The sequence below is a fragment of the Schistocerca cancellata genome, chromosome 2 (genome assembly GCF_023864275.1).
Source record: "Schistocerca cancellata isolate TAMUIC-IGC-003103 chromosome 2, iqSchCanc2.1, whole genome shotgun sequence".
Taxonomy (NCBI): domain Eukaryota; kingdom Metazoa; phylum Arthropoda; class Insecta; order Orthoptera; family Acrididae; genus Schistocerca; species Schistocerca cancellata.
In genome coordinates, this window is record NC_064627.1 from 810344959 (window position 1) to 810372576 (window position 27618).

Consider the following 27618-nt stretch of genomic DNA (forward strand, 5'->3'; position numbering starts at 1 on the left):
CATGGACGGTAAATAGTTTGGACAAGAAGAGAATAGAAGCTTTCGAAATGTGGTGCTACAGAAGAATGCTTAAGATTAGATGGGTAGATCACATAACTAATGAGGAAGTATTGAATAGGATTGGGGAGAAGAGAAGTTTGTGGCACAACTTGACCAGAAGAAGGGATCGGTTGGTAGGACATGTTTTGAGGCATCAAGGGATCACCAATTTAGTATTGGAGGGCAGCGTGGAGGGTAAAAATCGTAGGGGGAGACCAAGAGATGAATACACTAAGCAGATTCAGAAGGATGTAGGTTGCAGTAGGTACTGGGAGATGAAGAAGCTTGCACAGGATAGAGTAGCATGGAGAGCTGCATCAAACCAGTCTCAGGACTGAAGACCATAACAACAACAACAGCAAATTTTGACTTCTCACTGTGAGAAAGCATTCAAAAATGACATTCAAAACACAGAGCTGCTAAGCAAGAAATGGAGAAATGAATGTTAGGAATCACCAAGAGACAGGAAGTCAAACAAATGGCTCAGGGAACAAATAAAATAATTGCAAATTAAAATGAAATGGAGGCGAGTGGAACATAACAGTTAGATGTACAGGTGGTAGTTATCCTCAGGTATATCTTTTAATGGGTTCCAAGAGATAAGAATAGACTGAGATAACAATGCAACGGAAACTGGATAGATTAAATTCAGAAATATGAAGGGGGAAAAAAAAAAAAAAAAAAAAAAAAAAAAAAAAAAAAAAAAAAAAAAAAAAAAACGTACAGGTACATGAATGAGAACCGCAATGCTTAGAGAAGCCTAGAAGTCAGACATTTTATTTCTCTCTGTTTAGCTTTGTGGAACTGGTAGAGTGTTTGAAGATAACTATATTAATTACCAAGTAAGTCCTAGGTTATCTAGATTTGGACAATGAAGGTAACATGCAACTGACATTTTGTCGCCATTTTTTTTCCCCTTTTCCCAGCTTTCCATTCAACATTTCTCTTTATGATCTGTTCCAACCTAGTGGTAATTAAATCTACTGTCAATGTCATAATCTGGGGACTGCTATTGATTTCCTTGCTGGAGTTGTTGACTTCTGACGTATCACCATTTAATTCCCTACTGTAGATCTCTATATGTGGCAAACGTCCACAGGGCTGAAGTAAATGAAGTCAGCAAATTTTTTTTTTTTCCAGGGCATATATTACGATTTGCAGCTGCTGGCTCTACCAATGAGATTTCAACTTAAGGCTCTGGTTCCCCAAAAGCTGTGAGGGAATTGAAATCCTCCTCTCAAACTTAAATGCTAAGAGAGAGAGAGAGAGAGAGAGAGAGAGAGAGAGAGAGAGAGAGAGAGAGAGAGAGAATATATTCAAGAATTGTTGGTTTGAAACTGAACTCATTTATTATATTTATTATAGATGGTACTGCGTGTCTGTACTTACACACGAGAAAGAGTGCTTATGTAGCTTAATAGTTAGTGAAATTTTGTGATGTAATAATAGTCCAGTCAACAAAGACCCAAAAAGGGTTGATTAGTGCAGTAATAACAGGGAAGGCCATGAACAATATACTACAAATCCTGACCAGTGGAGTCTGAGCAAAGGGGGAAAGGGTGGGGGACGTTTAAAGGTAACTTTTTTGAGTTTTTCCTAAATAACACCAAAACCGCAACTTCTAGTGAAATGTTTTGCAGCACAAAATCAAACTACATTAAATTTCCTTAAAAAAAAAAAAAAAAAGCCCTGTTCATTTTTTCTCTTGGATTAATAGTTTCCAAGTTGCAATGGATGGAAGAATCACTGATTATTAAAAGTATTGTTTTAATGGCATAAAATTAATGATTATTGTTAAATGAAGTGGTTTAAGAATAAATATTAAATGTGTGTACCTCATCTAAGTACAGTAGAGTCATATTATGGGAAAATTTGTGTGCTGGGTGTCTAATAGGGTGGAGGGGGTGCGGTGGAAGGCAGAAGTGCGAGGGAAGGTAGCTTACTGGATTGTGGCTGAGGACTTCCCTCCTCCATAGGCCTACAAACTGAAGAGCAAGCAGGCAAGTCCCCACACTGTTTCTACCCAATTAAACCATAAGAAACTACTACAGGGTGTTTCACAAAGTTACACAAACCTTCTGTAGTGCCCCTTATGAATCACTGGCACAGATACGCCCAAAAAGGGGGGGGGGGGGGGAGGGGACAAGTTCTTAATAACACTAGTGCAAAAAACATGTATGGACAGACTATGTAAATGTCTGCACACTGTTCTACACTGCTACACTGTAAATCTATTCTTGGTCACCCCATACAGCAGCTGTAGCGTTCTTTCGGGAAAGGTAACTTCTCCAACCACGAGCACTGCTCAATTTTCAGTTTACAGACAGACTATACCTCTCCAGCATTTCTTGTCTAGATATCTTTCGTGAATAGACAAAATAACATCACTGAACTAAATTGGTTAGATTAGATTTACTTTCATTCCAATTGATCCATAGTGAGGAGGTCCTCCAGGATGTAGAACATGTCAGAAAAACAATAATACATGACAAATATTTACAACTAAAACAAATAAGCTAATGAACCTTCCACAGCTCCCCAAGCGAAATGATCGTCATATTTTATTTTTATTTGGACACTATATGAAAGGACCATTTTACAACACTCATTTACTAAGATCGCATTAATGCAGTGAATTAAAAATAAATAAAAGTTTTTCTTGTTTATAAGGTAATAAACATATAACAGAACTAGTACAATACTTATTTACAATGAACACATTACTGCACTGAAATGGTGTAGAAGTTAGATTGTACTATACATACACACAAGCACACGTGCCCCCCCCCCCCCCCCCCCACACACACACACACAAAATCAGTTGGTTCTACTGATAAATTCATCAATGGAGTAGAAGGAGTTGGCCACCAATAAATTCTTTAGGCTTCACTTAAACTGAATCTCATTGGTTGTTACGCTTTTTGTGGTTGCTGTTAAGTTACTGCAAATTTGTGTTCCTGAATAATGCACACCTTTTTGTACAAGAGTAAGTGACTTTAAATCCTTGTGAAGATTATTCTTATTTCTAGTATTGATTCCATGAACTGAGCTGTTGGTTTGAAAAAGTGATATATTTTTAATGACAAATTTCATTAAGGAATAAATACATTGGGAAGCAGTAGATAGTATCACTAGTTCCCTAAACAGGCCTCTGCATGATGTTTTTGAGTTTACACTACTCTTATTGCACATTTATGTGCCTGGAAAACTTTAGCTTGGCTTGATGAATTACCCAAAAAATAATACCATATGACATTAGTGTGAAAGTAAGCATAGTATGCCAGCCTTTTCATTTTTATATGCCCTATGTCTGACAGAATTCACATTGCAAATAGAGATTTGTTTAGACGCTTCAGCAGTCCTGTGGTGTTCTCCTCCCAATCGAATTCATTATCAAGCTGTAATCCCAAGAATTTAACACTGTCCACTTCTTCTATCTGCTTATCATCATATGTTAGGCATCTACTCATGGGACATACCTTAAAAGTTGCGATGGGCATGTAGTGTGTTTTTTCAAAGTTTAGTGACAAGGAGTTGGCTAGGAACCAGTGGTTAATATCCACAAATATTTAATTAGCCGATCTTTCTAAGACTACACTTGATTGCTATTTATTGCAATGTTTGTATCATTGGCAAACACAACAAACTTGGCATCTGGTAATGTTACTGATGAAAGGTCATTGATATACACAAGAAAAAGTAAGGGCCCTACAATGGAATCTTGTGGGACCCCACATGTAATTAGTTCCACCCCACATGTAATTTCCCAGTTTGATGATGCCTGATAGCTTAATACATGTCTCATTCCTAATAACGCCCTTTGTTTCCTGCCAGAGATACGAGATTTGAACCATTTTGCAGCATTTCCTGTTACACCATAATATTCTAATTTACTTAAAAGGATATTGCGATTTACACAGTCAAATGCCTTTGACAGATCACAAAATATACCACTTGCCTGCAATTTTTTGTCTAATGAATTAAGTACATTTTCACTGTAAGTGTAGCTAGCCTTCTCAATATCAGAACCCTTTAGAAATCCGAACTGCAACTTTGACATTATGTTATTTGCGATAAGATGGTTATAAAGCTGATTGTACATTATCTTTTCTACAAGGTTTACTTTGCTTCCGCCGTTTGCCAATAGGTGGCGACAATGGTAAGTAGTGATCAAAAGAAACAGATTGCAGATGTCAGGCAGTTAGCTTGGACCTCGGTCAACATAACCTCACTCATACATTAGTCAATTTGTGTCTGTATCATGAAGTTGTTCTGGATTGAAAATGTCAGTTTAAGAGCCTAATTCTTGTCATTTGCGAGAGGTGTTACTGTTTCATTTCAATATGAAGAAAACAGTGGCTGAGTCTCATTGAATGCTGTCAAGTACGTACGGTAAGGATGCTATTGATCAAAGAACATGTCATGAGTGGTTTCAAAGCTTCAATAATGGTGATTTTAACATCTTAGACTGGCATAGTGGTGGAAGAGAGAATGTTTTCGAAGATACAGAATTGGCGACATTCCTGAGTGAAGACTCACGTCAAACTCAAGAAGAACTGGCACGACTAGTGGGAGTGACACAGCAAGCCATTTCAAAATCTCTCACAGCTATGGGCATGATTCAGAAGGAAGGAACTTGGGTCCCATGTGAGCTGAAACCAAGAGACATTGAACGACATTTGTGTCTTAGTGAACAATTGCTTCAGAGGCAAAAACAGAAGGGATTTCTTCATCGCATTGTGACCAGGGACGAAAAATGGGTTCATTACGATAACCCTAAATGCAAAAAAAAAGGGGGATATTCCAACCATGCTTCCACGTCAACGGCCAAACCAAATATTCACAGCTCCAAGATCATGTTCTGCATTTGGTGGGACCAGCTCGGTGTTGTGAACTACGAGGTGTTAAAACCAAGTGGAACAATCACAGGTGCCCGTTATCGAACACAATTAATGTGTTTGAGCAGAGCATTAAAAGACAAACGGCCACAATACAGTGAGAGGCATGATAAAGTTATTTTGCAGCACAACAACGCTCAAGCCCGTGTTGCAACAGAGGTCAAAATGTACTTGGAAACGTTAAAATGGGAAGTCCTACTCCACCTGCCATATTCTCCAGATATTGCTCCCTCTGACTATCACCTGTTTAGATCAATGGGGCATGGCCTGGCTGACCAACACTTCCAATCTCATGAGGAAGTCAAATTGGATTGATTTGTGGATCGCTTCAAAAGATGAACAATTTTTTCTACGTGGGATTCGTACACTGCCCAAACGATGGGAAAAAGTAGTGGGCAGTGATGGAAAATACTTTGAATGATACAAGTGTAACCAATTTGTTTCATTAAAGCCTCAAATGTTGGAGAAAAAATGGCGGAAGCAAAATTGTACACGTTGTAAAATTTTTGAGAATGCTGGCAAAAGTGAAACTTGATGGAAATCTGATGGTATTTCTTTATCTCCCTTCTTAAACAGTGGCTTAACTTCAGCATATTTTAACCATTCAGGTAATATTCCACTGATAAACAACTAGTTACACAGATAGCTTAATATGTTACTTAACTCAGAATCACATTCTTTAATTAACTTTGTTGATATTTCGTCATATCCACTAGATGTTTTTGATTTTAAAGATTTTATGATGGACAATACTTATGCTGGGGTAGTGAGGGTCAAATTCATGTTATGGAAGTTACTTGAAATGTGATTTGACGCCACTTCGGTGACTTGTGTGTCAATGGGGATGAAATAATGATGATGATTAGGACAACACAACACTCAGTCCCGGAGCGGAGAAAATCTCCGACCCAGACAGGAATCGAACCCAGGCCCTTAGGATTGACAATGTCATCCTGCCCACTCAGCTACAGGGGGTGGACTATACTCATCTGTCACCAATGTATAATTGGCTCTTAATGCTATTTGCCCCTCTTCACGTCTGGTTTTACTGGTCTCCTCCTTCACTATATCCCATATTGTCTTTGTTTTGTTATCTAATGTGACTCTTTTCCTTGTACTCAATTACAGTTGTTCAGTGCACTATTACATAAAAAACCTCAACAGCAGCAACTGAAATCTGTCTACCACACTGAAGAGACTGCCCCAAGTGTAACATGCTGTCAAAGTGTGCTTCACAATATCTGTTTCATTGTCTCCAATGTCAATGGCTGCAATACTTTTTATAACATGAGAGGTTTAAAATGCTTCACGTCAACCTCAGCCGTTCCAACATCTGAAGAGGCCCAAAGACTTAAATTGGTTGCATATGCAACAGGTGGAGGTCACCTATGAGTTACGGAACTTCAGATTTTTAACATAAGGCAAGTAATGCATCACAACAAGTTATTGTTCGAGACCTGAATATGATCAGTACTATTCCATCAGACATATTCACATCCATCTTGCAAGATATACTGTAGAGGCACGGTAAGCGGCTCGACGCAATGCAGCCCACTCTACACATGCCATGAATTCCTGAATGGAAGAGAATTATGCAGTGTAACAGTAACACAGTTATTGGTGAAAAAAGTGCACATAACTTTCTGGCCACTCATTAATTCGCCACCACCTGTCTACAACATGGTTATGTGTCTTTACAATATGGTGTCAATGATAAACAACAGGAAAGAGCCATATTTACCAAGCCAATCCCTTTCCTGCTGACACTACATAGGCCACTGACATAATATTTACAAATTAAATGCTTCTCAGTCATCGTTTATAGAGCTGTATTTTACATAAAAGTGCCCACTTAACAACTGTAAATAAGCAATCGCTCAATAAGCATAAAAAACTTCACTATATAAATGAGCACAATGAAGAGATTTTACCTACTCATATAACAGAATTTTTCCATTTTTATCTTTAAAATGTAAACTTGGTGACTGGAATCCTGTTAAAACTTCTCTGAAAGTCTTATAGAAGTCTCTAGTGTTGTTCCTTTTGAAATCAAAATCCATTTCTTCTAATCTGTCTTTGTCATATTTTCTTTTCACTCATCTGATGATTTTTGCTGTCTTTTTCCTTTCTTCTTTAAACTCTTCCCAGTATTCGTGTTTCTTATTACTGTTCCATTTTTTCCATGCCTTTAGCAGCTCGTTCCACCATCTGTATTCTTCGTGGCTGTCCCATTTCTTTAACTGACTATCATTGTTTCTTTAATTTCTTCCCAATTATCCGACAGAATTTGTCCTGCTTTTGCAGGAGAAATTTAGTGTTTACTCTTGGAAATCATCTTGGTTTTGGTTTAGGTTTGTTTGGTTGGAACATGGTCTTTATTTCTGTCAGATAATGATCTGAGTCTATGTTTATCTTTTTCAAAGATAAAAGTGGAAAAATGGTTTTAAGCAATAAAGAGAACTGCCAAATCTTAGCTGAATACTTTGAAAATCTATTAAATTGTGAGGAGCCTAATGACAGGTTACAATTTCAAAAACCACAACATGAAAATCCACCATCGGAACCACCTACAGTAGAAGAAATAGAAAAGATTATCAAAGCATTGAAGAATAACAAAGCACCAGGTGAGGATGGGATAGTGGCAGAAATGTGGAAACTAGGGGGCTTATCTGCATGTCAGAAAATTCACAAAGTAATTAAAGACATTTGAACAAAAGGAATCATACCCAGTGACTGGAAACAAGCATTGATCCACCCTCTCCATAAAAAAGGAGATAAAACAGACACCAACAACTATAGGGGCATATCCTTGTCACCATTGACATACAAAATACTTTCTAAAGCACTTTTAAATAGAATAGAGGAACAAGCAGGACCTAATATAGGAGATTATCAAGCAGGATTTAGAAAAGGTAGATCATGTGCAGAACAGATTCTTAATTTAAAAACAATTTTGAGAGTGAGAGCTATACAAAATAAAAATACAGTAGTTACTTTCATAGACTTCAAGAAGGCCTATGACTCAGTTGACAGACAAACACTATTCCAGATACTTTATGAATCAGGGATAGATGAAAACACCAGAAGACTTGTTGAACAAACGCTCACAGATACAACATCAAGAATTAAGTTTCAAGGCAAAATTTCTGAACCATTCAAAATCAAAACAGGAGTTCGACAAGGTCCCGGACTGTCCCCAATTCTCTTTAACTTGGTTTTAGATAAAGTAGTAAAAACATGGAAAAACACATTAAAAAACAGAGGCACAAAGGGTATAAGCATGGGCCAAGGAAAGAACAAATTTGAAGTAAAATGTTTAGCCTTTGCGGATGATATGGCATTGATAACTGAAAACCGAACAGACACAACAGTTATGCTTGATATGTTAAACGAGATTGCTGAAAAGACTGGGCTAAAAACATCCTACGAAAAAACCGAGTATATAGAACACAAACATAATACAGAAAAGTTTATGAAAACGAAGTATGGAAAAATTAAAAGAGTTGATAGATTCAAATACCTGGGGGAGTGGATCCAAGCCAATGGACTGGATAACACAACAAATAAAGAAAGAATAAAAAAGTTGGAATTTTCATATAAATTAACACAAAACTACTACAATAAGAAATTAATATCCATACAAGCAAAGATTAAACATTATAATTCAGTTATTAGGACACAAGCAACATATGGATCAGAGAGCCTAACATTGAATAAGAAAGGTGAATTAAGAGAACTAGAAAAAAGAGAGAGAAAAATATTAAGAAAAATTCTAGGTCCTGAGAAAAACAAGGAAAATAGGTGGATTAAAAGGAGAAATGAAGACCTATACAAAAATACAGAAAAGATCACAGATACAATGAGGAAGAGACGGCTAAAATTTTATGGACATTTAAAAAGAATGGAAGAAACACGGATTACAAAGAAAAATTTTAATTACGTTAGTAAGCTGAAAAACACTGTAGGATGGATGGAAGCAGTAAAGAAAGACGCCAACAAAATAGATGTTACAGAAGAAATAATACGTGACAGGAACAACTTTAGGCTACTTATAGAAAACGCAAACTATGAAGAAGATGCGCCAAAACCTCGACCCAAGAGAGTGTGGACAGATGAGCAGAGATGAGCAGTTGGCGAGAAAATGAAGAAGTACTGGGAAGAACGGAAGAAAAAGAAACACCATAAGTCTTAAGTTGTATGCGGTCCATAGCTGGCTAAATTCATAATAAAAAAAATAACAGAATTGGACAAGAAATGCTGGGGAGGTATAGTCAGTCTGTAAAGTGAAAATAAAGCAGTGCTCATCGGGGTGAAACTGCCTTTCCCAAAAGAATGCCACAGCTGTTGAACAGGGTGACTAACAATAGATTTACTTTATAGCAGTGTAGAATAGTGTGCAGAGATTTACACAGAGTCTGCCCACATGTTTCCTGTACTAGTATTATTAATAGCTCATATCTGTATTCCATGTATTGTTAACACACTTTGTGAAAAATAAACAAGCCCCCCCCCCCCCCCACCCTCTGACCATATCTGTACCAGTGATTCATAAGGCACGCTACAGAGGGTTCTTGTAATTTTGTGACATAACTGGGTATAAAAAATGTAGGGATTCACCTGCTTGCTCTTTAGTTAGCAGCCCTGCAAAGGAAAGAAGTGCATGACCACAGTCCAATGATCTACCTTCCCTCACATTTCTAGCCTTCACCCCCTACCCTCTTAGACCTCCAGAACACAATTTATCTCTTAATATGATTCTACTGTGTTTAGATGACATCCATACATTTAATACTGTACTGATTCTTAACAGACTTCACTTAACAATAATCATTAATTTTATACCATTAAAGTATTTTTAATAATCTGCTATTCTTCCACCCATTGCAATGTGGAAGCCACTAATCCCAGCAAAAAAATGAATAGGGCCATTTTTTGTAGTTTAATTTTGTTCTGGAAAACATTTTCACTAGAAGCTGCTGTTTTCTAGTTATCCAAAGGAAACATAAGAAAATGCCCCTCCCCCACCCTACCTCGAGTTTGCCACCCCACCGGTTATCATTTTAGGTATATTGTCTGTGCCCCCCTACCACTGCACAATTTTGCGGATTCACAAGTTTTTTCCCATTATTTTCCTTTGTGGACTGTAAGTGCATCTATGCTCTATCCATCATCCATCTGCATATGCGTGGTTGCGTTTCTTGATTTTTTTTTCACTTAATTTCAGATATGCTTCAATTTGTGACCTAAAATTTAGTCCAGTCATCTTATGTTTACTGAGAAAGAATCACACTTCAAGAAAGACCTGTAGGTTTGTTCTACAAAATCTCTTTCTTCACACATAACCATCACATGAACTTGGCCCATTCTGTTTTTCAGAATTATGTTTCTGTTACAGTCTTCAGTGTGTTTTTACATGTGTGCTGCTGATCTGCCAAGTCCTGCAGGCAGATTTTTTTTTTAAAAAAAAATAATTATTTGATTGTAATTTCATTGTAGGCCACTCTTCTAATATTTCTGGAGTAATCTTCTGAATTACTGCATTTTCAGATCTTTAGATGCCAAAGTATGTGTCACAGAAAATCAATTTATATGAGAATATCTGCAGTATATGCGCACAGAGCAGAGATCACAAATTACTGAAACAAACAGGGTCTGCCTATCACTAAATGTACAACAACACAGAAAGCTTATTTAGTTTTTCAATTGACAAACAATATTAAGTTTTCAATGTTGAACAGTATCATATTTCGGAAAGTATTAACAAAAATTGCATTCATCATGTTTTACACTGTACTCAACAAATTGACTGTAACTTTTGGGTGTAGTTTAAGCAGACATTTAAATATGTATCTGTATTATCTGTTAATAAAAACATGTAAGGGAAAGTAACATGTATTAAAGTTATCCCTAATCCATACCTGCAGCTGTAAATTATCTTCAGTAAGGGGCATGGATATTCTTAGTCCTTCATTTGTATCACCCAATAAACATTATTTATGTGAACAATAACTACTTTTCTCCTTGCATGTAGCTATATTCCTTTTACAGACCAAAGGGATGTAAAGCACAATTCCAAAGTGCAACAATGCATTCATTCCTTTGTTTGCCCTGGAACAATATCAACTCATCAAGACCAATGGCCACCTTCCAGATTTAAAGGGCAAAACATAATGTAGAGTTGATAACAGAGAAAGTCACATAAAATGGAAGTTTTTGGTGGATATGTAAGTGGTATTCAAAATGTTTTGCAAACTATAACTTCTTTATTAGCATTAATAATGTCATGATGGAGAAACCTGATTTCTTTCATTTATATTTAGCATTTACATAATATTTCTGTGGTCAGATGCTCTCCAATCATTATTTTAACCCAAAAATAAGACAGGAGACAACTTTCAGTATGTCATCTTTCTGGAGTTTAGATGGGGAAATTGCCAAGACAGGCGTGTAAAATTACCCAAAAACTGCTCATATTAAAGACAGTCATTAAATCTGAGCATGGGTTCAATGTGCATCTAACTTATTTCCCTGATTCACAATATAGGATTCTACTTGTTATTCTTATGAGCAAGTAATATGTTAATCTGTTTCACACAGTTAAAATTTATTTCCTCTTAAGGTCCACAAAATAAGTTCTTGGACCCAGAAGATATAAAATGACCTATGTAACTTGATAAATGAAAGAAGACATGGTTCTGAAAAAAAAATGTGATGCAATGTTACCACTGTGGCAAATGTATGGTGAGAATAAATTGCATTATGAAAATTCCGAAGTTATACCACAGATCAAATGCTCTAATTCATATGTCAACAAACAGAACACCAGTTGTTGCACTGACTGGTACATGTTTCCTGAGTATTTCTATTTTACCACAGTAGTTTTCTGTCATTTATTGACTTTTGCAAAACCACATGAGCATCTGCGAAATTTTCTTTCAGAATGTTTTGCAGGCAATTCCCATTGCAAACTTTCCCCAAATACCATATTGTAACATATGTATTTCACCTGTGACAATTCTAAAGCATCTGATTGTGTGAAGGTCTTTCTTGGACATTCACTATTAACATTGCTCAAACATGTTCACTGTGTTGCTAATAAGCAACTTTCCAAAAGAAAGAATGAATGGGTGGAGATAATACAGACTAAAGAGGATGCCTGGCAATGCAATACCAGAGACTGTTTTTAAGCAGGAGCATCCAGAATTCCACATATGAAAATCTTATCTCCAACATGTGCTTGGACTGCATGATCTGCTTCCTCTTGGTTACACTTCTCTCCATGATGTGTGTATCTCTTCCAGTATTGCCATATCATCTTGTCACAGGAAGCTTCATCTCCTTGTTAGTTGTGTCTCTACCCTTTCTTTCATCCTCTTTTCATCATCTTTTTTCTCCAACCCTCTCATCTTCTCACATATGCCACTTCTGACAACTTATCCCCCTTAAAAACACTCTTATTTCTCTGTCTCACTGGCTGCCTTCAGAAAACCAGAACATCAACTTCCCAGAAATGTAAATATAATCACTATTATCTAACAGTTATGTGATATAAGTTGTTACAGCTCATCTGATCTGGGATGCTCAGAAATTTTCCACCTGCTCACTATCATTTATTATCTTGCGCGACTAACCATTTCTCCATTTCCCTTTAATTATAAAAGCAAGGGCAATTTGTATCCAAGTGTTTATATTCAAGAATGCTTCTCTGTGTTTTTCTGTTAGTAATTTTCTTATTTCAAGAAATGAATCACATAATTATTTACATAATATGAATTACTTCTTAGAGTGTTTCTTTCCTAGTTACTTTAGATACCACAAAATTTTAAGTTTTTGGATCCCTCCGCCCATAATAAAGCACGTGCAAAACAGAAACACAATGCAGTATGGGAGCAGGTGCACATAAAGAACCCCATGATATGTAAATTAAACATGGCACTAAAAGCAAGCATGAGAGAACAAGTGACATATAATGTGATGAGGAGGAGTCAGTACTAAAGACCTGCAGACTTGTGACCCGTCAGAGGAGTCTACTTACAGCTGTGGTGTGTGACAGAGTGTGAATAAGCTTCACACAGCACAGTGGAAGTTCCTAAAGATGACTGATGCTGCCTCGCCTTATGACACAATCGAGTGAGCACTACCCACAGCCATGAAGATGTTACACACTCTAGATCACTTGCACTTACCACTACATCTTACACTTACCTTCCTCTTTCTGGTCAGTGCTGTTAACATCGTCTGTAATTTGTGCTATTAGTACATTCACTCAATTTATTCACGAAAGCCTACTTTGTAGCTACATTGAAGGACTTTTTTTAATTAATTATAAACAAAGTTGACAATTATAATCAGGTGCCACATTCTCTACACTCATATTTACCATTAAATCTGTTCAAAATATCTCTCACTGTCAGTGGGGTTTTAGCTGCAGACTGAATACAAGCATTATTTCATTATCCATTCGTTCACACAAATTTTCAGTCCCACTGCTAAATCAATGACCTCCAGTAACATTCAGTATTTGATTATCACTATAATTTTCATTATACATAATTATACTCAGTAATTGTGGTAATATCTGGTGAATCTCAGGCACATAGCACACACTTTCTCCTAGCAAACAAGAAAAACTGACACCTATGTTTCTAAACGCATACCAACACTCAACGACTGCATGTCTGCTCGGTGCTGAGGGAGGAAAATGCTGGCCATATGCTTCCACACTGTGTGCAGAGCAAGCAATGAAGAACGAACACTGCTCACATGGGTGCAGTGCTCTAGCACACCCCAACATAGAGAAAAGTTTGACTCACTGAAAAAAGTTCTGGGATGTTATCTTTTTATCCATTTTCCAGCTTTCACTGGTGTACAGAAGGACAGCCTTCACATTTGTATTAAAAATACGGATTTTTGTTTTGTACGTGATATTTCTATTTTTCCATATTGGATACAATTGTATGAAGGCAGCATTTGCCTTTTTAATGCGGTTTTTCACATCATCTCCAGCTCCACCATCTTCCGCCACTATACTACCCAGATACAGGAATGAGTGGACAGTCTCCACCCACTGCTCGCCTATTAACAATGGCACCTCCATGTACCCTAAATTTACTCTCCTTTCCTTTGTTTTGCCTGTATTTATCTTGAGGCCAGCAGTTTCTGCAAGTTTAATTTAGCTTGCATATCAGTCAGCCTTGGAGCTAATAAAACTATGTCATCTGCAAAATCCAAATCCTCAAGACCATTAATGGATCCCCCACTGGATTCCTCGTCTCCTGCCTGCTGTGACTCTTCTCATAACAGAGTCTAGAACAAGTAGAAAAGTGTTGGTGACAAAATGCAACCCTGCCGGACTCCAGTTGTTACTTTTATGGGCTCTGTTATATTTCCCCTGAGGAGTACGCAGCATTTGTAGCCATCATATAGATCTTTTATGATGTTTAAGACCTTCTGTGGTATGCCATACTTCTGCAACACCTGCCAGAGCACTTTATGTTTCACGGAATCGAAGGCCTTTTGAAAATCAATGAATGCCAGGTACATGGTTGCTTGGAATTCTTTGCTTTGCTCTAAAATGATCCTAAGAGTATTAATAAGATCAACACAACTGCGTTGTGCCCTAAAACCGGTCTGTTCTTTACGCAGTCGCTTTTCAAGGGATTCTTTAATTCTGTTTAAAATAATTCTGGTGATGACCTTACTGGGCACTGACAACAATGTAATACCACACCAGTTGTTACAGTCTGACAAATTTCCCTTTTTTGGGAGCTTTGCCACCAAACCATTTTTCCACTCCTTTGGAGATTTCTCTTCACGCCAAATAAGCTTCAGCAAAGGATGGAGCATTTTAACAGTACTTTCAATATCAGCTTTTAAGAACTCCAGTGCTATGTTGTCTAGGCGTGGAGCCTTTGTATTTTTTAGTGTTTTCAAGGCAATCCTAATTTTGTCCATTGTGGGGCACTGCAAATTTATATCTTGATCTTCTTAGACTTCCTCTGGAACATCTCTTACCTGTTCCTCTTGGTTGTCTTCACATATTTAACAGGTCCTTGAAGTGCTCCTCCCATCTCTGTGGATGTGCCTGTTGAGTTGTAAGCATCACCCCATCCTTGTTCTTAACTGGTCCTTCATGTCTGAAGTTCTTCATTGACGACCGTTTAGTAATATTGTAGAGCTCTTTCATATTTCCTTGTCGTGCTGCCTCTTCTGCCAATTTTGCTTGCTCATCTATCCATTTCCTTTTATCTCGACGTAGCAATATTTTCACTTTTTTGTTTGCCTCCGTGTATTCTTTATGTGCTTCGCTCTTCTGCGCTCTCGTCTTACAAAAATTTAACTTAAGTTTTAGTTCTTTCCTGTGGCTAATTTCATTCTATGTTGCATCGGAGATCCATTCCTTCCTTTGATGTGCCTTAAATCCTGATTTTTTTCTTCCACATCTAAATAACTGTCTTTGATTTTTTGCCAGCATGTTTCAATTCCCTCTTCCATAAGTTTTCTTCAGAGAGGACCTGGAATCTGTTTTGTAGTTCAAGGGAAAATGTTTCTTTGATCTGTTGGTCTTTTAACCTTGCCACATCTATTTTCTTGCATCAGTGATTGAGCTTGGTTCTATTTGCCACTATCTTCAGTCTGAATTCCGCCAAAACTAGGTGGTGGTCACTTCCAATGTCTGTCCCTCTTCTATTTCTGACATCTAACAGAGAGTGTCGGAATTTGTGGCTTATGACTATGTGGTCTATTTGACTTTCGGTAATGTGGTCTGGAGAAACCCACGTTATTTTATGGCAGTTATGACGTGGAAACAATGTGCCTCCAATGACTAGGTCATGTTCAGTGCATGTATCTATCAACAATTCACCATTTACATTCCTGATCCCCATGTCATGCACGCCCATGATATGTTCAAGCCCCTCATTTTCTGAACCAACTTTTGTGTTCAAGTCACCCATTAAAATTTTTATGTCCCTAGAATTTGTTTTTCTAAGGACTCCGTTAAGCTCTGTATAAAATGCATCTTTTAATTCTCCTTTAGCTATTTCAATAGGTGCATAGCATTGAATTACAGTGATATATCGCACATTTGTTTTAAAGCGTGCGGTTATTATCCGTTCTGAGACTGGTTTCCACTCCAGTAAGCTCTTCTTGCTGCTTTAAGATAGTAAGAGCCCTACACCATTCCTATGCATCGCGTCCTCACCTGTCTGACCCGCATACAGCAACACTCCACCATTTTGTGTTTGGAATTCCCCAGATTCTGGCCCCCTTACTTCACTTAGTCCCAATATATCTAGTCGATAGTTCTCCATCTCTTTTTCAACCTGTCTTAGCCTCCCTGCTTCTCTCACCATCCTTACATTCCAAAAACCGACACGGGTTTTCCTTTTCAGGCCTTAAGATCCATCCAGCTGTTTCTTAGTTTCTGTGATATGTGTTTTTTGGTGGTGCGGGTTATCAGCCCACAGCCCCCGAGTGTCCTGGTGGGGCTGCCACCTCATGGCCTGGTCATCCCAGTTACAAAGCTTCATTAATAGATGTCTTCGACGCATCATGAATATCTGGTGGCCAGAAAAAATATGCAGTTAGGAGCTCTGGTGAATAACAAACCAGATACCTATAGAAGACCAGATACGAGAGAGAAAGTGGGGCTGGTTGGGGCACACCTTGAGAAAACCAGATGGAGCCATCGAGAAAAAAAGCATTGGAATGGAATCCCCGGGGAACAAGGAAGAGAGGAAGACCAAGAAGCACATGGAAGAGGACAGTGGAAGGGGAAGCAAAAAGAGTTGGCAAGACCTGGGCAGAATTGAGGCAAATGACACAGAGAGAGATGGTGAGTTCTCCTGGATACCCTATGCCCCCATAGGAGCCAAAGGAATTAAGTCAAGTAAGTCAAAAAAAGTTCTGGGTCGTGGAAGAAACAGGACATCATTAATGGCAATAATAATGCAGATGTGTTGCTAACTCTCTAAAATCAAGTCAACTAGTCATGGCTGTGGCTACATGTATGTACTTGATAATTTTATATGGTGGCAGCGCATGAAAATAACAGTAATTCAGTAATATAGGCTGGAGTGGACACAAAGGTCACCAGCTTTTCCTGCTGCTGGTATAGTCTGCAGTCAATACTGACTTGGCATTCAAACACAAGATTAACATCATGCTCATGTCTGGAGATCTTTTGAAGGTAACTGTTTATTTGGATATTGATGGTGATGATGATGATGGTTCATGGGGCACTCAGCATCATGGTCATCAGCACCTGTACAAGTTCCAAATATTTCCATTTCCAGTCTCCACACTTCCTGAATGATGATGAGATGATGAGGACAATGCAAACACCCAGTCTCCAGGCAGATAAAATCCCTGACCCGGCCAGGAAGCAAACCCAGGACCCCGTGACCCAGAGATAGCAACACTAGCTACTAGAACACGAGCTGCGGACTTATTTGGGTGCTGAGTAAAATATTGCCATAAGTGAAGTGATGACAAATGAAAGAATAATCCTATCAAGACGGCAATAGTTAATGGCAAAGTGTTTGCATCATAGTAATATAATTCATCTTTCTGCTGGACAGCATTCACACCAAGTTCAAGTTAGACACAAGGAATGGGACTACATCCAAAGTACAAAGTTCCAAAACCTTTCAAGAGATGTGGGAGATGATTTACAGAAATACGTCAGATTTTACGTTAACAGTGTTCATTGCAGTACACAAAAATATTCAGTACAGCAAAGTTAAAACTGAACAGATTCAGAACTTATTTAGCCTGATATAGACAGTGAAAGTGAACTCAAGTAAGTGATAAATGTTTTTACAGTCCACCAAATCATCATCAATGGTTGTAGAATCAGGCAAATATAGTTTACGTCCTCTGTGCAAATGATAAATAACTTTAACATATCTAAAAGGGTGGTTTGAAAAGTTCTCAGAACAGAATATAAAAAAGCAATTACATCACTGAAACTTTTTTTTATTTACAATGTAGTCTCCTTGTAGCACTCAGTCCAATGATGTTCCAGTGCCTTGATCCCATCTCGAAAATGAGTTTCCTCCATGTCTCCAAAATAGTTGTCAACTCCGGCTACAAATTCTTAATCTGAAGTGAACCTTCGTCCACATAGAAAAATTTTCAGTTTTGGGAAGAGATGGAAGTCTGATGGAGCCATATCAGGTGAATAAGGCAGGTGTGCCAACAATTCATATCTTAGTTCGTGTAATTTTGCCATGGCGACAGCACATGCGTGCGGGCGCACAATGTCTTGATGGAAGATGACTTTCTTCCTTACTAAACCTGACCTTCCAGGAGGTTAGCATAGTATTCTCCAGTAATTGTTTGCCCAGTGGGGAAATAACCCACAAACAGAATTCCCTTCGCATCCCAGAACACTGATGCCATGACCTTTCCCGCCAAAGAAATTGTCTTTCCTTTCTTTGGTGGCAGAGAATCGGCATGTTTCCACTGCTTTGACTGTTATTTTATCTCTAGGGTACAGTAGTGCACACAAGTTTCATCTGTGGTCACAAACCAGTGCAAAAAATCTTGTTCATTTCTCCTAGAATAGGACAAACATTGTTCAGATATGTCCACTCTCATACATTTTTGATCCAGTGTCAAGAGTTGCGGCACTCATCTTGCAGATAATTTTTTCCATTTCTAATTCTTCAGATGACATCTGGCAAGCACGAGCAATTTCATGCACTTTCAATTGGCGATCCTCCATGACCATATTGTGCATTTTTGCAATGATTTCTGGGGTAGTGACACATCTTGGCCGACCACTGCATGGATCATCATCTAAGCACTCGCGACCAAATTTAAATTCATTTGTCCTCTTGGCAACAGTTGAATATGAAGAAGCAGAGTCCCCCAGTGTATTATGGAAATCAGCATGAACGTCCTTTGCTTTCATACCTTTCTTTACAAAGTACTTAATCACTACTCAAATCTCTATTTCTTCCATCTTCACTACCGTAATCACTACACGGAAACAACGATAGAGCCACTTAACCGCCACAGCTCTCTTCCAAGAGCACTGACATTGCACGTGTTTACAGGCAACAGTCCAATGAACATCATGTGAACAACTCGTTGCGCTAGTTCTGACCTCTTGTGGTGATTCCGAGAACTTTTCAAACCACCCTCTTAGTATTGATTGCACACCTGTGTATGCATTGTCTGTTGTACAAATAAACATTAATTTTAAACAATCCTGAACACAAGCTCCATAATTACCTTAAAAATAGGGTTGCTATTAACTACAGAAGTATTTTAAATCTCTTGTCAACAAACAGAGCTGACTTTAAAAAAACCTAACTTCGTTAGCAACTTTTTATCTATGAGACAGGGATCAGGGAATTTTATATCATTATAATTATAATTAATTTGGAAAAAACCAAAAACAGATAATTAATCTGATATATGTAACAGTTGTGGTTGAAATTTAAACTTGGCATTTACAGAACTCTAGGCATTAGTTCCTGAAGAGGGGCAGCCACCTTTTTAGAAATTGCAGGGCCACCAGCCTGAGGATGATTAACTGATCTGGCACTGCAAAATAGCTACCACGGCCTTATTCGGTTGGTACTGTGAGCAGTTAAAAGCAAATGGAAACTACAGCTGAAATTTTTTTTCCCCCAAGAGTATGCAGCTCTACTGTATGGTTTAATGATGATGGAGTTCTTTTGGGTAAAATATTCTGAATGTAAAATAATCCTCCATTCAGATTTCCAGGCAATGATAACTCAGGAGGATGTCATAAAAAAAAAAAAAATAAATAAATAAAAATGGCGTTCTACATGTCAGAATATAGAATATTAGATTTCTTAATTAGGTAAGTAGGTTAAATAATTTATAAAGGAAAATGAATAGACTGACATTAGATATAATGTACAGTGGCAGGAAGAACAGGCCTACTGGTCAGATGAGTACAGAGTAGTTGTTGTTGCTGTTGTCTTCAGTCCAGAGACTGGTTTGATGCAGCTCTCCATGCTACTCTATCCTGTGCAAGCTTCTTCATATCCCAGTACCTACTGCAGCCTACATCCTTCTGAATCCGTTTAGTGTATTCACCTCTTGGTCTCCCTCTGTGATTTTTACCCTCCACGCTGCCCTCCAAAACTAAACTGGTGATCCCTTGATGCCTCAGAATATGCCCTACCAACTGGTCCCTTCTTCTAGTCAATTTGTGCCACAAATTTCTCTTCTCTCCAATTCTATTCAATACCACCTCATTAGTTATGTGATCTACCCATCTAATCTTCAGCATTCTTTTGTAGCACCACATTTCGAAAGCTTCTATTCTCTTCTTGTCCAAACTATTTATCATCCATGTTTCACTTCCATACATGGCTACACTAAATACAATTACTTTCAGAAACGACTTCCTGACACTTAAATCTATACTCAATGTTAACAAATTCCTCTTCTTCAGAAAGGCTTTCCTTGCCATTGCCAGTCTACATTTTATATCTTCTCTACTTCGAACATCAGTTATTTTGCTCCTCAAATAGCAAAACTCCTTTACTACTTTAAGTGTCATTTCCTAATCTAATTCCCTCAGCATCACCCGACTTAATTCGACTACATTCCATTATCCTCGTTTTGCTTTTGTTGATGTTCATCTTATATCCTCCTCTCAAGACACTGTCCATTCCGTTTAACTGCTCTTCCAAGTCCTTTCCCGTCTCTGACAGAATTACAATGTCATCGGCGAACCTCAGTTTTTATTTCTTCTCCATGGATTTTAATACCTATTCCAAATTTTTCTTTTGTTTCCTTTACTGCTTACTCAATACACAGATTGAATAACATCAGGGAGAGGCTACAACCCTGTCTCACTCCCTTCCCAACCACTGCTTCCCTTTCATGCCCCTCAACTCTTATAACTGCCATCTGGTTTCTGTACAAATTGTAAATAGCCTTTCACTCCCTGTATTTTACCCCTGCCACCTTCAGAATTGGAAAGAGAGTATTCCAATCCACATTGTCAGAAGCTTTCTCTAAGTCTACAAATGCTAGAAACGTAGGTTTGCCTTTCCTTAATTCTCTTCTAAGATAAGCCGTAGGGTCAGTGTTGCCTCATGTGTTCCAACATTTCTACGGAATCCAAACTGATCTTCTCCGAGGTCGGCTTCTACCAGTTTTTCCATTCATCTGTAAAGATCTCTTGTTAGTATTTTGCAGCCATGGCTTATTAAACTGATGGTTCAGTAATTTTCACATCTGTCAACACCTGCTTTCTTTGGGATTGGAATTATTATATTCTTCTTGAAGTCTGAGGGTATTTCGCCTGTCTCATACATCTTGCTCACTAGATGGTAGTGTTTTGTTAGGTCTGGCTCTCCCAAGGCTGTCAGTAGTTCTAATGGAATGTTGTCTACTCCCGGGGCCTTGTTTCAACTTAGGTCTTTCAGTGCTCTGTCAAACTCTTCACGCACTATCATATCTCCTATTTCATCTTCATGTACATTCTTTTCCATTTCTATAATGTTGTCCTCAAGATCATCGCCCTTGTATAGACCCTCTATATACTCCTTCCACCTTTCTGCTTTCCCTTCTTTGCTTAGAACTGGGTTTCCATCCGAGCTCTTGATATTCATACAAGTGGATCTCTTTTCTCCAAAGGTCTCTTTAATTTTCCTGTAGGTAGTATCTATCTTACCCCTAGTGATATGTGTCTCTACATCCTTACATTTGTCCTCTAGCCATCCCTGCTTAGCCATTTTGCACTTCCTGTCGATCTCATTTTTGAGACACCTGTATTCCTTTTTGCCTACTTCATTTACTGCATTTTTATATTTTCTCTTTTCATCAATTAAATTCAATATCTCTTGTGTTACCCAAGGATTTCTATTAGCCCTCGTATTTTTGCCTACTTGATCCTCTGCTACCTTTACTATTTCGTCTCTCAAAGCTACCCATTCTTTTTCTACTGTATTTCTTTCCCACAATCTTGTCAATCGTTCCCTAATACTCTCCCTGAAACACTCTACAACCTCTGGTTCTTTCAGTTTATCCAGGTCCCATCTCCTCAAATTCCCAACTTTTTGCAGTTTCTTCAGTTTTAATCTACAGTTTATAACCAATAGATTGTGGTCAAAGTCCACATCTGCCCCTGGAAATGTCTTACAATTTAAAAACCTGGTTCCTGAATCTCTGTCTTACCATTATATAACCTATCAGATACCTTCTAGAGTATCTCCAGGGTTCTTCCATGTATATAACCTTCTTTCATGATTCTTGAACCAAGTGTTAGTTATGATTAAGTTATGCTCTGTGCAAAATTCTACCAGGTGCCTTCCTCTTTCATTTCTTCCCCCAAATCCATATTCACCTACTACGTTTCCTTCGCTCCCTTTTCCTACTATCGAATTCCAGTCACCCATGACTATTAAATTTTCGCTTCCCTTCACTATTTGAATAATTGCTTTTATCTCATCACACATTTCATCAATCTCTTCGTCATCTGCGGAGCTAGTTGGCATATAAACTTGTACTACTGTGATAGGCGTGGGCTTCGTATCTATTTTAGGCCACAATAATGCGTCCACTATGCTGTTTGTAGTAGCTTACCCGCATTCCTATTTTCCTATTCATTATTAAACCTACTCCTGCATTACTCCTATTTGATTTTGTATTGATAACCCTATATTCACCTGACCAGAAGTCTGGTTCCTCCTGCCACCGAACTTCACTAATTCCCACTATATCTAACTTTAACCTATTCCTTTACCTTTTTAAATTTTCTAACCTACCTGCCCGATTAAGGGATTTGACATGCCACGCTCCGATCCGTAGGACGCCAGTTTTCTTTCTCCTGATAACAACGTCCTCCTGAGTAGGCCCTGCCCGGAGATCCGAATGGGGGACTATTTTATCTCCGGAATATTTTACCCAAGAGGACACCATCATCATTTAACCATACAGTAAAGATGCATGTCCTCAGGAGTACAGGGTTATAAATACAAAATCAAATATGCGAATGCATACGTGCATCCAACAGTGAATAAGAATGTAGGAATGCAATTAAGCTATTATGAACAGCATAGTGAATGCATTATTGCAGCCAAGACTGACACAAAGTCTACACCCAACTTTATGTGCCAAACACCTCTGTATATGACAAAGAGTCTGAAATAATGTACAATGAGAAAAAAGAAATTATTTAGGTAGTTTTGAGAGATGCAAATATAATTTTGATGGGCAACTGGATTTCAATAGTGGGAAAAGAAAGAGAAGAAAAACATGGACTCAGTGCAAGGAATAAAAGGGGAAGCCACCGTGTAGAATTTTGGACAGAGCATAAATTAATCATTGCAAACAACAGTGTAGGAAAAGAGAGATTGCTACTTACTGTAACGAAAACACATTAAGTTGCAGACAGGCACAATTAAAAGATACAAAGTTTTCAGCCACGGCCTTCATCAATAAAAGGGAGACACACATCATTCATAGACAGAAGCAAGCACACATCATGCACACATCACTACCATCTCCAGCATCTCTGGCCGGAATGCAACTATCACGTGGGATGCAAGCAGTAATCTGGAGGGGGCAGGGAAGAAGAAGGGAGGTTGTGGGGGAGGGACGTGGGGAAGAAATGAGCAAAAAAGGAGAGGAATGTGAAAAGACAGGCAGATGCATTGGCAGAGGTCAGCAAATAGATATGATGGGAGGTGAGAATGGGGAAATGACAGGACAGATGGGATGGAAGCTGTTGGGTGGAGGGTGTTGAGACAGTAAGTTACTCTACGTTGATGCCGGGATAATTATGGGATGAAGAATGTGTTTTAAGGATAACTCCCATGCACAATGTAAAGAAAAGCTGTTGGTGGAGGGTAGTGAAACAGCCATTGAAATCAAGTATGTGATGTTCAGCTGTATGTTGTGCCACAGGGTGGTCAACTTTGCTCTTGGCCACAGTTTGGCCGTGGCTGTTCACCTGATTTCAACACATCTGCCCGTCTTTTCCTGTTCCTCTCCTTTTTACCCCACCTCCATGTTCCAAAACACCTGACACTGTACCTGCTGGCATTCTACCCTTGCACACTCCACCAGACGGTGCTCACCTCTCTGCCCACCCATACACTACTATCCCTTCCCCCTACCCCTCCAGATTGCTGGTTGCATCCCACATGACAGTTGCATTCAGGTCTGAGATGTTGGAGTTGGCAGTCATATGTACAGTACATGAGGTGTGCTTGCTTGTGTGCACGAATGGTGTGTGTCTCTCTTTTTACTGATGAAGGCTGTGGCAGAAGGCTTTATGCAAGTGTCTTAATTGCGCCTGTCTGCTAGTCAATGTGTCTTCTTTACGGTAAGTATCAATCTGTCTTTTCCTACTAAGCTGATATTCCTACCTGGAGGTTCAATTGTTTAATCATTGGAAACACTTAGTTTAAGGATCATTAAAGCACATTGTATATTTGGAAGAGACCAAGAGACACAGAAAAGTTTCATATTAATTATACAATGGCAAGATACAGATTTCAAAATGAGATTTTAAACTGTAAGATATTTTCAGGGACAGATGTGGACTCTGACCATAATTTATTGGATATGAAGTGTATTTGAAAACTTAAGGAATTGCATAAAGGTAGGAAATTAAGGAGATGGGACCTGGAAAAGTTAAAAAGAGCCAAATATTACTGAGAGTTTCAAGAGGGAATTAGGCAATATTTGACTGAAACAGGGGATGGGAATACACTAAAAGATGAATGGATTAGCACCGAGAGATGAAATAGCGAAGATAGCAGAGGATCAGACAGCCACAAAAGAGAAGGTCCAATAGATATCCTTTAATAACACAGCAGACACTGAATTTAATTATTTTAAGAAAATATAAAAATGCAAAGCAGGCAAAAGAAACACAGAAGTCTAAAAAATGAGATTGAGAGAAAGTGCAAACTGGTTAAGCAGGTATAGTTTCAGGACAAATACACAGCTGTGGAAGTATACATGTTTATGGGAAGGATAGATGCCATCCATAGGAAACTTAAACATACAGTTGGAGAAAAGGAGAATCAGCTGTATGATGATAGGCCACTAATAAGGAAAGAAGAGAAAGTTGATATTTGTAAGGAATATACAAAAAGGGCTATATACAGGAAATGGACTTGGGGGCACAGGAAGTAAATGAAGATGAGAGAAACTATGCTGCAAGAATAATTTGGAAGAGCACTGAAAGACATAAATCAAATCATACCTCCCCAAGTAGACAGCATTTCCACAGAATTACTGAAATCCTTGGGAGACAAGGCTATACATTAGACACATGAAATACCATCAAACTTTGAGAACATGAATTCCAGTAAAAGGCAGGTGCTGGCGGGTGAGAATATTACCAATATCAGTTAAATAAGTCATGGTTGAAAAGTACTGAAGTGAATTATTTACAGAGGAATGGAGAAACTGGTAGAGTCAGACTTTGGGAAAAATTAGTTCCGGAGAATCTTAGAAGATAGATTTATGAAAGGCAAACCTATTTTTTTGTAACATTTGTACATTTAGAGAAGGATTTTGAGAGTGATGATTGGACAACACTCTTTGAAATTCTAAAGGTGTCTGGGACAAATAAGGAAAAAAAGATTATGCACAAATTGCACAGAAACCAGAATGAAGTTATAAGAGTATAGGGACATAAAAAGGAACCAGCAGATGAGAAGGGACCGAGATGAGTTTGTAGCTATTCCCAACATTATTCAATCTATATGTTGAGCAGGATGTGAAGATGAAATAAAGGAAAGGAATTAAAGTTCAAGCAGAAGAAATAAAAACACTGAGGTTTACTGAAGCAAAGGATTTGGAAGAACTGTTCAACAGAATGGCTAGGGTCATACAAAGAGTTTATGAGATGAATATCAACTAAAGTACAGCAAAGGTAATGGAATGTAGACAAATTAAATCAGGCAATGCTGATGGAATTAGATTATACAATGAGGCACTGAATGTAGTAGAAGTGTTTTGCTATTTGGATAGGAAAATAAGTGACAACAGCTAATGTATGGTGGAGTAAAACATTACAATGGGCCGTCCACATTCTAACCGTGAAGCTGTTCGTTGGATACCACATCATATCGTCCCAATGGATGCTGCCAACTTGAGAGAGAGAGCTGTGTAAACATCTTTGCTTTACACCACGAACAAAAGCAACTTGTGAATGGCCCTTTGTACAGTTTGGCTGTATGGAGGATATAAAATGTAGAACAGAAATGGCAAGAACAAAAATTTCTGGAAGAGACAATTTGTTGACATCAAATACAGATTTATATGCTAGGCAGCTCTTTTCTGAGGGTATTTGTCTGGAATGTTGCCTTACATCGAAGTGAAACACAGATAAAAGGCAGCTCAGGCAACAAGAGAATAGAAGCTTTTCAAGTATGGTGCTACCTAAGAATGCTAAACATTAGATGCACAGATTGAATAACTCATGAGGAGATAGAGAACAGAACTGGAGACAAAAGAAATTTGTGGCATAACTTGACTAAAAGAAGGGATCAGTTGACACGACACATTCTGAGACATCAACGAGTCATACATTTGGCAATGGATGGAAGTATGGGGGTAAAAATTGTAGAGAGAGTCCAAGGTTCAAATAAAGCGAGCACATTCAAATGAGTGGTTGATTGCAGTAACTATGCACAAATGGAGAGTTTTGCACAGGATAAGCTAGTGTTTAGAGCTGTATCAAACCATTCTTTGGACCGAAGACGATGACAGTGTTGGTGATAATGAAGACAACAACAAAGAAAATGACAACATGCACATGTTGCCACACAAGTAAAGAATGGAGGTGTCACCATAGCTTAACAAAAATATTTGGAAATTTGTGACAGAGCATACACTACCATACTCTTAGCTCAGCAGAACGTAAGAAAAACAACTGACAAACTTCAATAGCACACCAACTCCCACAATCATACCTTAGGTATTTTTGAGGATCCCAGAAAACTTTGGTCCTGTGTAAACATGCTTATTATATCAAAAGCTTATCCCAACTTATTTGACCTTTCAATGCCTAAACAGAAGACAAGAAAAGGACAGCTGAAATCATAGATATTCCATCTGAAACATGCACTTGTACAAGGAGACAGTATTAACGTATCTGATTGCTGCATAAATTGTTAAATCTGCGACGTAGAAAAAAATGTACATATGATGTAGAGAACAAGTTAAAATTGTTGAAAGCTAATTGCACACGTGGCAAGCAGCTGTAAAGGAATGGAAAAGAGTAAAGTGGCTGTTATTTATTAGAAGAATAAAAGAGTAGAAAACAAAATTATGGGTAAGTACCATTAATGTAGGTGTGCTGCAAGAGTTTAGAGATTATTATATGTTTGGATATAATGATAAAACAGGGACAAAAGTGAACAGGCAAATTCACTATCCTTCTATTCCTGAAATGCATTTAACACCGTGCCCACAGATGACAGACAATGGCTACATGTGTGCGAGCAGATCATGTGTGAACCTGTGTCAACGTTTGTCTCTAATTCACATTGCATGGAATTAAAATATTCGTACCTTTGATGACTTATCTTCATTGAAAACAGAAATTATTACTCCAACAAAACCTGGATCCATGACCTGGTACATTGATTGTGTTTGCACATCTGAAACAAATACCATGCTAAAAGGACTACTATAATTAAGTGATGTACTCAATTAAACCATA

At 38.2% G+C, this 27618-nt stretch overlaps 1 protein-coding gene across 1 annotated transcript in view; it reads right to left on the reverse strand.

Annotated features, from left to right (window-relative positions):
- LOC126162683 (lys-63-specific deubiquitinase BRCC36-like) overlaps nucleotides 1-27618 on the reverse strand; it is a 51439-nt gene that overhangs the window by 8453 nt on the left and 15368 nt on the right. The window contains exon 3 of the mRNA XM_049919338.1: nucleotides 27468-27556. Coding sequence (XP_049775295.1) covers nucleotides 27468-27556 — 89 coding nt within the window. The remainder of the gene's footprint in view (nucleotides 1-27467; nucleotides 27557-27618) is intronic.